The sequence below is a fragment of the Thermobia domestica genome, chromosome 17 (genome assembly GCF_964235325.1).
Source record: "Thermobia domestica chromosome 17, izTheDome1.hap1.1, whole genome shotgun sequence".
NCBI classification, from domain to species: domain Eukaryota; kingdom Metazoa; phylum Arthropoda; class Insecta; order Zygentoma; family Lepismatidae; genus Thermobia; species Thermobia domestica.
This window is the reverse complement of record NC_137470.1, coordinates 165,364,384-165,377,932: the sequence shown is the minus strand read 5'-3', so window position 1 is coordinate 165,377,932 and position 13,549 is coordinate 165,364,384. Positions and strand designations below refer to the sequence as shown.

Here is a 13,549-nt window from a genome sequence, read left to right as displayed (position 1 = left end):
AGGCATCACTGAGTTAAAGGTCCATAGTTCCACTACTATAGGACCGACTGTAGTCCGGTCAAGGCATCACTGAGGAACTAGAATGTGAACTATGCAAATATCCATCTTTCAGAACCTCCGGTACTTGCACAGTCATTTTTAGAGACTCTGTTTGGGAGTACTTAATCATTCTCCACCTACCTCTCTAAAAATTGGTGTGCAAGCACTAGAGCATTCTTAAACGTAGATATTTCGATAGTGCACATACCAGTTCCTCAGTGGTATTTATTTATTTATTTATTTATTTAACACACACCTATTACAGAGCCAATTTCTCCAATTACAACAGGTGAATACAAATTCAATATACAATTGTGAAATTGCTAAATAATCTATTAGATTAAAATAAATATTAGAAAAAGAACAGAAAAAAAGGAGCGTATCTTAACCCGAATACGATAGGTCCCATAGCAGTGGAGCTACGAAATTTCAAAGTTCACATATTTCATGTTTCCGGCACCCTGTTAACCCCGAAACTATCCACTTTTGAGCACAGGTCCATATTAACTTTTTTTTTCTCCTTATTTTGAAGTGAGAAATCTGTTCCCAAAATATTGTGATATATTTTTGTAACACCCTGTATATGTTCTCACAAGGTTCTACATTTACTACTACCTCAAATTGAGTAGTTCTGATCTAGAAATTACTTGCTCCGATTGTAGTTGCAGGAGAGAAGGTAATCCCACGTTCGCTGTCATTTCTTTTTTCTTTTATATATATATATATATATATATATATATATATATATATATATATATATATATATATATATATATATATATAATATGCAAAATTCTTTTTCACAGCTTCCTCCTCTTTTTTTTAATTACATTTTTCTGCTGCAGCTTCCGGTTTGAGCTTACTATTGCTACACTGAGAAAATTTGCAGGCTTAAAGTAGCCAAAATTTGGTTGCTGGTAACCAAGTTTATAGCATACCGAGTTCTCGGTTACTCCATCTCAGTACTACTCGGTTAGTTAATCTTAGCTCATTTAACCAAGTAGTTGGCTAATTCAACTGAGGGGATTAGTTAATTGAGTACGTATGGGTTATTAAAACAATTTAGAAAAAAAATTTTTGACTCCAATGGAGGCGATTCGAACCACCCACCGACAGATGAGTAGATTCACGCCTTAAGACGCTCGGCTACCAAGTCCTTTTTCTTTTGAGTTTAACGTCTTTCGATTATGCCCTTATGTTAAGGGATAGCTGTAGCAAGTGAATGATGATGAAAGAATTAGTGAAGTGAAAAAGTGGGATGAAACGGGAGTACCCTGAGAAAACCCACGGGCACGATGTTGTCCACCACAAACTTACTTGACCGGGGATTGAACCAGGGACCCCATACACCAGAAGTAAGCCACTGTGCCTCCCGCTCGGCTACCAAAGTACCTGTCATAATGCTCTGCGGGAAATCGTGTCATTTATTGCTTCTCTACTAAGAAGGTAATAATGAGCACACTGCGAACATTTCGACACAGCTAGAGCTCACTCAAACTTACCAATGTGGTTGAAACTTCATACGTAGGTTAATTTCATGTTGCTTGAGGTCCTTTAACACATTGACCCAAAACCCATCGTTTCCAAGGGATTTAAATAACCAAATGAAATGATTGAAAATATTTTTGCCAATTTTCTCGGCAACTAGTAATCCAGACATAGGTTAAAAGAGCCAGATACGGCTTAACCGAGTACTTTTCGGTTACTAGTAACCCAGAGGATTTCTTTTAAAATGGAAAATTTTTAACAGAAATTCAGTTAGTAGCAACCAAGTTTTCATTCAACGCTCGCTTGGTAAACGAACAGTTGTCTCAATATACATTCATTAGCTTAGAACAGTATCTGTGGCTTCGCGAGCGTGGATGGTAACTCTCGTCTTTCGGGAGAACAGTCCCGGATTCTATTCTCGGTGGGGACACCACGTCGAAAATATGTAACATTTTTTTTCAGGTCAGCCATCCTGAGTAAGATTTTCTAGGTTTTTCTCATTCACACCAGGTAAATGCCGGGATGATACTAACATAATGGTCCCAGGCTGTTTCCTTCCTTCCCCATTCCGTTCTTCCTTACCAATTTTCTGAGTAGTGTGATTGCTGATGGACGTTATCCCTCAAACGTGATGGACTGATATGCCCATAGATGCCGAAAGCCCAGAAAATTAGTTCCTAATTCTAATCCTAAGAACAGTATTCGCAACATCTACAGCACCACACCATAGCAGCTACACATCCAGACAAGTGAATATTTAGGAAAATTTAACCCTATATTATTCCACCTTCGTTACATCCAGATATGAAATGAAATGTTTCAGTTTGACGTCCCACGGTTATGCCGGTTAGGCGAAAGAAGACGGTGATGATGAGAAATGAAGGCAATGGTGGAATGAAGAAAATGGGAGGAAACGGGAGAACCCACGAACATGGTGTTTGTCCACCACAAAGCACACTTAGCCCGAGTTGGGATCAAACTAAGGACTGTACGCACCAGAGGTAAACGCTTTACCACTGAGCCACCGTGCCCTTACATCCAGATTTATATATTTACTATAAATACAGTGAATCAGAGAACACTAATCATCACAACGGTTATCTATAATGTTAATACTACGCGTTTAGTAATGAGTAAGCATGCTTTCTCATGATTCTTCACAAAATTAATGTAGTATCTAAAAATTTGGCCGATATATGTAAATTATGTAAGTTAGTATGTCATTACTACTATTAATATTATTGTTATTTCAGGAAAACGCTGAATTCGGCCAATCTCAAAACAGGAATTCATTTGAAATGTTGCATAATTCAAAAAGTTCAACCGGAAACCCCACTTCCAACAATAAAATAGAGAAGCAACTTAATACTCAGGTAAGAAATATTCTGTGTTATACACCTTATGTTCGTAATAAGAAAAGAAAAGAGAGATAGTTATTTTCCTTATATACGAACACTACTGATCAAATGTTAGTGGAAATTACTGGATAAAACAGATTTGATATGATACTTTCTACGAAAGTAGCATATCTGTACTTTTCAATGCGAGTATGTTAATTTTCATCATTGTAAAGTTTCTACCTTAGGAAATCAGAGCTTGTATGACATACTGTCTCATTTCCACAACTCAGCAAACACACATACTTACATTGTGGAAATGAGATGATACACCATTTCTATACCGAAACTATACCGTCAGTGGAAATTGACATACTCGAACATAAACTATATATATTGTAAATAGAAAATTCTCAATTTCATATGATACAAAATTAGATTCAAAACACAGCCTATATACACAGGGTGTTTCAAAACAACACCCACAACGTTTGGGAGATGATTTCTGATACCAAGATACGACAAAAAGTATAGACCAACCTGGGTGCAGAAATCCATCATTTCGGATTTATAGGCTGCTAAAAACATGAAAAAAATAAAAGAAATTTAAAGGTCCACAGCTCCGAAAGTATGGGACCTACCCTAATCGGGTTAAGACTTCACTTAAGAACTAATATGTACACTATCCAAAAATATATGTTTCAGAAACCTAAAGTACTTACGCAACAATGTTTATAGAGGGAGTTTGGCTACGGGCATAATTTGAAGTACTCACCAACTACCTCTAAAAAAAATGTTGCGGAAGTGCCGCAGGATTCTGAAAATTAAATATTTGGATAGGATACATACTAGCTCCTAATGAAGTCTTCACGCGACTCCGTTTGCTCCCATAGTTTCGGAGCTATGGACCTTCAAATTTAATTTTTTCGTGTTTTCGGCAGCCTATAACTCCGAAAGGAAGCATTTATGTACCGAAGTTTGTCTATACTTTTTGTCTTATCTTAGTGTCAAGAATCACCTCCTAAACGTTGTCGGTGTCGTTTTGAAACACCCTGTATAATAATGAGTGTAACAAAGTTTGTCCCTCAGCTCCTCCTAGACTGCTTATCCGATTTTGAAGACTTTTGGCACATCATGTGATACCTTGTCTAGCTTAGGTTTTCGTCATGTTACATTGAGTAAAATGCATATCCTAATAGGGGAGCGGGGATTTCAAAACGTATGCAAAAAATTTAGTATCTCACGATCCTATCAACTTAAAAAGACGAAACTTGGCGTGTTAATTCTTCGTTTAAAATAAGTGGACTCATGTCCTAGCGTTTTTATTTTTTTATTTTATTTTATTTTTTTGTTTTAATAGGAGCAAGGGAGACATTTTCTTTCTTCTAGATATATATGTATATAAATAAATTAAATATCCGCGTAGTTCTCCTAGACGTAAGCGATTAAGCGTTTTAAACCGATTACTGTAATCTTATGTCGTATTATTGTTTCAGAAGAGCGTGGGAGCTTCTAACAGATCAACGAACAAAACTTCACAAATATTAGGAGGAGGTTTCGTAGTTCATTGTTCGAAAAGTGGTGCTGAGAAACATATTATTATTAAGGTAAAGAATGTTCAATTTTTATATATTATGATGTGTCTATAAATAAATAGAATTTCCATCTCTTAGAGAAAGCAGTCAGAACTGATTGTGAGCTCTCTGGTGGTTTTCTTGAACTTGTCTGAAATTTCAGGAAAAATATAATACTTTCGGCTGTTCAGCTAATTGTGAATCACCTTCTAATATAATTTCTTTTGAGTGTCGGAGTAATACTAAGTTTAAAAGTTGGTTAACGTTTCATGTTAAAATTTTCAGTAATATTGATCAAGACACAAGCTTACTGTCTGTATGTGTGTGTGTGTGTTATTTGCGAATTTTTCAATCTTGATCCTTCCATTCGATAGAGCATCAAAAACTATCTGAGAAAGTGATCGAATTTTTCGCTTCACTCGTACCATCCCCGAGATATTGGCCAAAAAATTCCAATTTCGGGAGATTTATGGAGCCATATCTCGTTAATCTTAAGTCATACAGAGATAAATCTTAGGTGTTCATCCATACCTAAGAGGATGGTAAACATTTTGGTACACAATACTAACCGATGGCCACAAGCCAATTGGCTACCATTCCTGAGATATTGACCAAAAAAGTTCCGATTTCCGGAGATTTAAGGAGCCATATCTCAGAAACCGTAAGTCATAGAAAGATAATATTTTGCGATTTTTTTTTTTTTATTTGAGCCTTCCATTTAGAGTATGTGTTTTCGTAAAACAACATACCGTAGAACGTTTTAACAGAACTCTTAAACAAAACATTGGAAAAAAATTAGAACTCAAGCAAATTATAAATGGATAGATTTATTAAAAGAATTGTTTAATGAGTATAATAATAGAGTACATAGAACAATTGGTATAAAGCCTGTAGAACTTAATAAGAAAAATTAATTCTTCTAAAGTTCGTTCTGACAATGCTCGAACTTGAATTTTCTAAAAAGGCGTTCTCAACTCTTACGTTGACTACTAACGATAGGGATAGGCTTGAACCTTTTCTTTTCGTTCATCAGGTGTGAGGAATGGAAATTTTCTATAAATGCAATACGGAGCTTTATGAAATTTTCACCTAAAGCAGTACTTCCCAACTGTTTTCGACTGATAGCATGCTTTGCATAATTCCCATAACATCGCGTTACGAGGGTCATTTCAAAAGTTCTGCACACTGAAAGATATTACAGAAGTAAATAATTTATTGTACAAAATATCTTTACTGACTTTCAATATAATCTCCATTCTTGGTTTTGACAGCTTCGCAACGTCTTGGTAAATTTTGTATTCGGGATAGAGCACCTTCATTGTTGAGCTGTCTGATCACTCGAGTCACCTCACTGGAAGCTTCATCAATTGTATCGTAACGTTTTCCGTGGAGTGACTCCTTCAATTTGGGAAACAAATCAAAGTCTGGTAAGCTCAAATCAGGACTATATGAAGAATGGGAATTATTTCCCACCCATACTTGTCGAGTGTTTCCCTCACTTGTAGGGCAGTATGCGATTTTTCTCATCATTAACTTTTCAGTAATGATTCCCTAAACTGAAGTGACAGACATTTTGGCTTGATATGCAATTTCCTCACATGTTTTTCGTCGATCCTCTCTGAAAATGTCATGCACAATAATCTCAGAGGTGCAGTCTGTTGCAGTTGATGGTCTTCCACTTCTCGAGTTGTCCGCAGTGCTTACACGACCTTCATGGAAACGAGCTGAGCACCGTGATATAATGCTACGATCCACTACACTATTTCCACAAATCTCTCGCAAAGCATTGTAAATTTCAGCTGGATTCTTTCCACGTAGAGTTCCGATTTTGATGTAGGAATGCTGGTCACTATGTGTAATCTGACCTTAGTCGGGTTCACCTTCCATTTTAACACGGAATTCCTCACAACACAGCCACGTATACCAACAAACACAGACACAACCGTGAAGCCCAAACTCTGACTCACAACTGACATAAAATTGAACTTTATCACATCACTCAAACAGTCGCGCATACGGTGTGTGCAAGATTTTTGAAACGACCCAAGTAATTGTAATAGAGTTGGGTAGTGTTGCTGCTGTTACAGGCTTTACTGGTATAATTTGTCTCAGAATTGCTTTTTAACTTATTAAATGTTTCATGCTTCTTTTTTTTTAAAGTGTATAAAATTTAGTCTTAAAGATCTGAATAGCATAGAATTTACTTTTAATTTCTAAAATTTAGGAAAATATCCTATGGTAACATTAGATGTGTTAAATACTTTCTCGTTGTTTATTAGATTCCTGAGCAAGTTCTGCCTACGAAGTTAACATTTTGTATATGAGTTTTCATTAAACCTTAAACTATGGGTAAAACGGAGTTTTTGAAAATTTTCAAGACAGAGGATAGGTAGGAAAATTAAAAGGTCACTTACTACTATTGTGCGTTCTTTTAAAATAGTAGACATATAGGAAGGAATCCTTTATGTATGTTTTAATATACGGATTACGAATATTTTCATGTGAGGAAGGGATTTGGCTAAGACTCTATACTAAAAATAATAATAAAAAATGCCAATTGAGTCTGATCGTGACCAAACGTGTGAAAGATTGATAGAAGCACTCAATCACAGTGTGGGGGCCGCGGTGGTTCAGTGGTAAAGCGTTCCCCTCTGGTGCATGGGGTCCCGGGTTCAATCCCTGCTCCCGCCAAGCAAGCCGGTAGCCAGGCCAAAAATGTAGGGGGGTCCGATCCAACAATGTTATAGTTTATCACCATATTATATTTCGTTTGCAAGCCTTCCGTGAAAATTTTAGGGGGGCAGCGAAAATTTAGGGGGGCCGGCCCACCTTAGACCTCCCGTGGATATAGGCCTGCCGCCAAGTGAACTTTGTGGTGGACAAACACCGTGTGCGTGGGTTGCCCCGGAGTTCTCCAGTTTCCTCTCACTTTCTTCATTCCACCATTCCGTTCATTTCTTCTCATAACCGTCTCCTTTAGCTTAGCCGTCATAACCGTGGGATGTAAAACTCAAAAATTTCATTTCATTTTCAATTACAGTGTGCATGCAACCATTCGCCAAGATCCCCACAGCTTGAGAAATGGTTTATAGTGGGACAATGTATCCCACTTGAGTTCACTGGGAATCAGAAAACGACGTGAGCAGTTGTATGCAATTCTTCTTGTGTCGTCAAGGAAAAGACCCGTGCAATGAGAAGTGGGTTGTTTTCGATATCCTACGGCATCGTTGAACTAAGTCTTAAGAATTAAAATCTTCACTGCTTTAACTTGAAATTATGCTGCGTATCGAGTGGAGTGCTTGGGATATCGTATATTGTGAACTGTTGCCATTTCTCCAGACAATAATACAATTGTGCACTTGCGGCAATTGAAACTGTGCATGAATATTTAAAAATCGCGGAGCTAGTGCCTGTGAATATTAGAGCTGTTCTCTGCTTCAGGATAACGTTTGGCCTTATCTTGTTAAGGTCATCTTGTTAAGGCCTAGTATGATTACCTGACTTGGCTGAGAAACATTAATGCATATTCTGCTTCTTTCCAACGACGGACTACCATTTGTTCCATTTCCTAAAAAAACAATTTTGGAGACGGCAATTCTGAACTCTGAACAATGTGACCCATGCACTGGACTACTTTTGTGTTCTTTCATCTAAGATTCCCCATCATAGGATCCATAGTCTATGCGAGCATTGGACACAAGTAATTGTTGCTAATGGGTGCTATTTCTGATTTACAGCTATGTTCCACTTTATGGCAATGACTGTCTCCTTTTATGATCAAAGTCCGACAGAGCAGTTTTAATATCTAATAGTTAGGTCTAAATCAGGGCTGGATTAACCCATCTGGATGCCGGGGCTAGAAAAGATATGTGACCCCTGCTGACTTCACTAATACATTTCTGTGAAAATACAGTAGGAATGTTAAGGGAATATGTTTCATATTTTTGGTCATATTTTATTTTATGATGGTGATTGTATCTTCATGATTCTCTTTAGATAGCCAGTTGAGATTTTAATCAGAGTGAAGGCCCTATCCACCTGGAGGCCTGGGGCTATAGCCCCTCTAAGCCCCTCCCTTAATCCGGCCCTGGTCTAAATCTCCTACATTTATAAAATATATGAAATATATACACTAAGTATTTATAAGTCACGCCATATATTTAGTGAAAATAGTTACAACAAATAAGTAATTTTTTTTCCTTCAGGATACTCTGGATGATATATACGCATTTAAGGGAAAAACGTCTTCTGGGAATTTGAAGAAAAACCAAAATACTGATATGAATAACAATGAAAGTAATCGGGACTTTCGTGGTAAGAGTGAGGTAAGCAATGCATAGTTTTCTTAGTACACTTATACAGGTTGAAATGTCATAATTTATGTGTTGATCTTGAGAACATGACCTATTCTAACTAAAAATTGCTGATTTTTTTTTTGATTATTTGTCTATTTTTTGAACACTAATATGTGTATTCCTTACAGTTTACACACACATATACACACAGAGACAAAAGGAAGGAAAGAAAGCGTATTAAATGCAAAGTCATCTACATATTTTAAGCATTGCATAAAGAAATTCGGAAACCTACAAGGAAAAACAGTTAATTATGGCACTTCTTTTCGTAAAACGAGGACATTGGTAATATGTTGTACAGTAGTTCTAAGAGCATACACGACACAGTAGTCTAGTGGTTAGTGTTGGGATCGCGTGTACATGGTCCCGGGTTCGATTTCCGGCAGGTGTTTCCCAATTTCGGCGTCCACCCAGCGTCGTGAGACAAACTGGGGAGTAATGTAAGTAAGAGACGTGACGGCCACAAGTTGTAGAAAGCTCCTGTTACGCCTGTTAGAGATAGGGCGACGCAGCGCACTGACCACGTGTTCGTCGCTAAGCTGGATATAATTCAGTCGGTCGCCAACAGATGGTGTTGGAGCGGCTCTGGCCCACAAAATGGGCTGTTACGCCAAGTGGTTTGGTTTTTAGTTTTAGTTTGTTAGTTGTAAGATTATTCACATATAACACATTACATATGTTTCTCATACAAGGGATCGTAGGCTATTCGAAAACGTTCTTCTCTCGTAATTGGGCGTTCCAGTTTTGAATCCTCTGACCAGCCATTGTGACTGAGATTTCTCAATAAAATTCCTCAGTTCCATCCGGCAAATGCTGTAATGATATATTTAAATGTGCTTTGACTAAATTTCTTTCACTTACGTCCCTATTGTCGTTGATTCCATTGTTAATAAGCCTCGTAGACCTTATCGGGAAATTGTTAAGTAAATGTATTATTCTAATAGTACACTTATGTGATTTTTAAAAAGTTAAATATTACAGGATTCAGTGTACAAAATATTAAATCTTTAACATCCCACGGTTATGCTCTTTAGTTTAAATAAGAGGGATAACTGGTGAAAGTGAATTATTATGGAAGAAAATGAAATGAAATCTTTGAGTTTTACGTCCCACGGTTATGCCGGTTAGGCTAAAGGAGACGGTGATGATGAGTGATGAATGAAATGGTGGAATGAAGAAAGTGGGAGGAAACGGGAGAACCCCGAGAAAACCCACGCACACGGTGTTTGTCCACCACAAAGTTCACTTGGCGGGGGCTGGGATCGAACCCGAGACCCCAAGCACCAGAGGTGAACGCTCTACCACTGAGCCACCGCGGCCCCTATTATGGAAGAATAAGTAGAAGGAGGATATAGATTTATTTGTTGATTTCTCCAAGGCATAAAGACCAATTGATAATAAGCAATTCACATTCTCGTCCAAAACCGCTATCTGCCGCTGTTCCTCAAGGCTCAATTCTTAGCCCAATTCTTTTTTTATTGTACATAAGTGATCTTGTTCAATTTATGTATCCTCAGCATATTGTGCTATATTCTGATGATGTAAATGTCCTTGTAACAGCGGACAATACAGATGAACTAGAAAGTAAATTAAAACAGACTGTGGATCGTTTGACAAAATCGGCATCCCAGAATCAACTGATGATAAATACAAAGCAACTGGAGCACTAAATTACTCATGTACATCTCGAATGGTACCTCCCATTGTGATGCATTCAACTTTTGTAGACTATTCAAAGTCCACTAAATTTTTAGGACACAATAAGCAATATACTTACATGGGATGCACATATTACTGATTTAAATAGCAAATTAAGCCGTATCTGTTTTGTCATTTATAGACTACGTGGTTCAGTGTCAAAAGAAACTTTGCTGTTGTTGTACTATGGTAAGTTTCAATCCTTGTTAAGTTACGGAATAATTTTCTGGCGAGATTCCTACTTCAGTATTATTATTTTTCGTCTACAGAAAAAAGGCAATAAGATCTATTTTTAATCTATCACCAAGAGCCTCATGCAAAAGGGTCTTTCAGACAAATAAAATTTTAACTGTACCTTGCCTGTACATATACAAAAATATCATATGTGTAAAGAGAAATTAAAATAGCTTTCTTCATATTGGCGATGTACAGCGGGGGACACTTCTAAATGGTACAGCCATATGGAGATTTACGGCTAAGGTGTACCATTTAGAAGTGTCCCCCGCTGTACATTCATACAACACACGAAAAAGAATAACATATTCACATCATACCAAAACTATGTATGCATCAAAAGAAGTGTCAGTTTGTCCGCTAAGTTGTACAATAAGCTCCCGACTTACTTGAAGGATATCAGAATCATACCGAAATTCAAAAATGAACTGTTCATTTTTTTTTTATGTAACAAAATGTATTATGACATTAATGAATATTCGGGTGATACTTCGTAAAATTAATGTAATATCAGTTATATTGAAATATCTTAATATTATTTCAGAAGTCCTATGTATTAGTCTCTGACCAATAATGTACGAAATGGATAAGTAAAGAATGAATGAATAAGCAATTCACGAACTCATTGTTAACTAGCACAAACTTACATAGCATTAGTTCCATTGAGGGCAGCAGATGGGACCTTTGTATTACTGAGCCACCATACCCGTATTTAGGCCATAGTCGATGGACGAAAAAAGAGATTACATGATTAATGAAAGAGTTGGATGAGGATAGTATGAGGAATGACAAAATCACCAGAGTCGTTTTTGAGAAAATATCCGGAAAACATCCCCCAAAGAATAAAATACCCCTCGTACATTTTTTCATGATAAATGAGTTATATCGTCTCATTAGGTTATTAATTAAATATTTAACTATGAAACAAGGGGAAATCGCCTGAATCGTTTTTGAAAAAATCGTCCAAAAAAGAAACTCACCCCGAAGAGTGAACTACAACTTCTCAATTTCTCTCAGAGAAGTGACTTATACCACAGTATGGAAATTTTGTTGAAAAATTGGTTTACGAAATATGAACAAAATCGTCAAAGCTGTTTTTTGAGAAAACCCCAACTTCTCAATTGCACCCTTCAATAAACTACCCTTATTTTAGGAATAGAAAGGGAAAAACTGGAGAATCAAGTAAAAACATCAAGTTCAAAATTTTGTCTCGATACGTTGAGCAGTATGCCCTTTAGGTGAATGTACATCAGGTCGAACATATGGATAGACGACAAAAAATAACTTTTCGATATGTATTGACCATGAAACGTGTAAATCCATTAAAATGTTGAATTCGATCTTTTTCATGATCTCCATACTTTCTTCTCTTGATTTACAAAAGTTTCGTTCCAGTTGTCAATTGTTACCAATGAAGATGCAAGTGGTCGAAATTTAATTGCCTTCTGCGTTTTAATTTCCTTGTAATTATGAACGAGTAAAATAAATCGCAAATCACACACTGCTGCAGGTTTAACCTGTCACTGCCTATTTTGTTACGTTGTTGGCTGGGCATGTTACTAGATCCAACCATACATCCCAAACTCGCTCACATTGAAAATGAAATGAAATCTTTGAGTTTTACGTCCCACGGTTATGCCGGTTAGGCTAAAGGGGACGGTGATGATGAGTAATTAATGAAATGGTGGAATGAAGAAAGTGGGAGGAAACGGGAGAACCCCGAGAAAACCCATGCACACGGTGTTTGTCCACCACAAAGCTCACTTGGCGGGGGCCGGGATCGAACCCGGGACCCCAAGCACCAGAGGTGAACGCTCTACCACTGAGCCACCGCGGCCCTCGCTCACATTGTGCGTTAAATCTTTCCTTGTACGTAGGGCCTAATGCAATTTTTTTCTTTACTTGGCTATATTTCCTTGGCTTTAAATATGATATATCTACTTCAGCGCCATCCTGTAGAGCAGTAATTACCAAACCGTCGATCTCGAGCAACTAGTTGCTCGTGGAGCATTTTCGGTCCCTGCGTAATGTAAGTTTATAGATAATAAGCAAATGTAAGATTAAAAAACAAAAGTTGCTAGTTCTTTTGGTTGGTAGCTCACAGTAGGATTTAAAAACGGTACGGTAGTTCAGGAACTTCATAAATTCTGGGACCACTGCTTTAGAGTAATGTTTAAAAAAGAAGGGAGAATCTCTCCATTTATTTCTATTAAGAGACATCTTAATTGTAACTTGAAGTCCTTTTCTAACACTTGTAATGTAGTCTGATGATTTCTAGTTTTAATACATCTTTTAAAAAATATATACATTTCATAAACATAATGTTTCGAAATAATATAATTTGTAGCATATCGAAGAATCTCGAGTCAGCCATGGAAAGCCGTCTTCCTTGAAAGCTGAGAATACTGAAATGAACACAGGGCACTCAAAATCGTCACCAGTGAAGCCTAGATCTGCTAGAGTAACATTTGCTCCTGAAACGTGTACAAATTGTCAGATTCCTAAGGTAAGAAACATTAATATTTTGATATGGAGTACAGTGAAAGTTATTTATGTTCGTCACCATCAATTCAATTGAAAAGTGACCAACGTAGACAGTGGTCAACTTAGAGACAATAATCGAAAAGCTCAATTCCAAAACAGCCTAAGTCAAAAAAGTAAGTTTTTCAGTTGACTATTTTTGTGATTTGTTTCCATCATTCTATTTCTGTGAAAGAAAAGTAATCTACATGAAAGAAAATTGAAATTGCCTACTTTTCGTAAGATAGCGTTTAAATTATCATCTATAGCGAGAGTTTTATAAGTGTTTTTAGGCATGAGTCAG

At 37.0% G+C, this 13,549-nt stretch overlaps 1 protein-coding gene across 11 annotated transcripts in view; it reads left to right on the top strand.

Annotated features, from left to right (window-relative positions):
• The window catches only part of LOC145674468 (uncharacterized), a 139,893-nt gene that overhangs the window by 54,463 nt on the left and 71,881 nt on the right, over positions 1 to 13,549 (top strand). For 10 of the 11 annotated variants that reach the window (XM_081744574.1, XM_081744576.1, XM_081744572.1 and 7 more), the window contains 4 exons: positions 2,781 to 2,900; positions 4,361 to 4,471; positions 8,644 to 8,763; positions 13,073 to 13,231. In XM_081744574.1, the coding sequence (XP_081600700.1) occupies positions 2,781 to 2,900; positions 4,361 to 4,471; positions 8,644 to 8,763; positions 13,073 to 13,231 (510 nt within the window). The remainder of the gene's footprint in view (positions 1 to 2,780; positions 2,901 to 4,360; positions 4,472 to 8,643; positions 8,764 to 13,072; positions 13,232 to 13,549) is intronic. The other variant, XM_081744571.1, reaches the window with a different exon arrangement.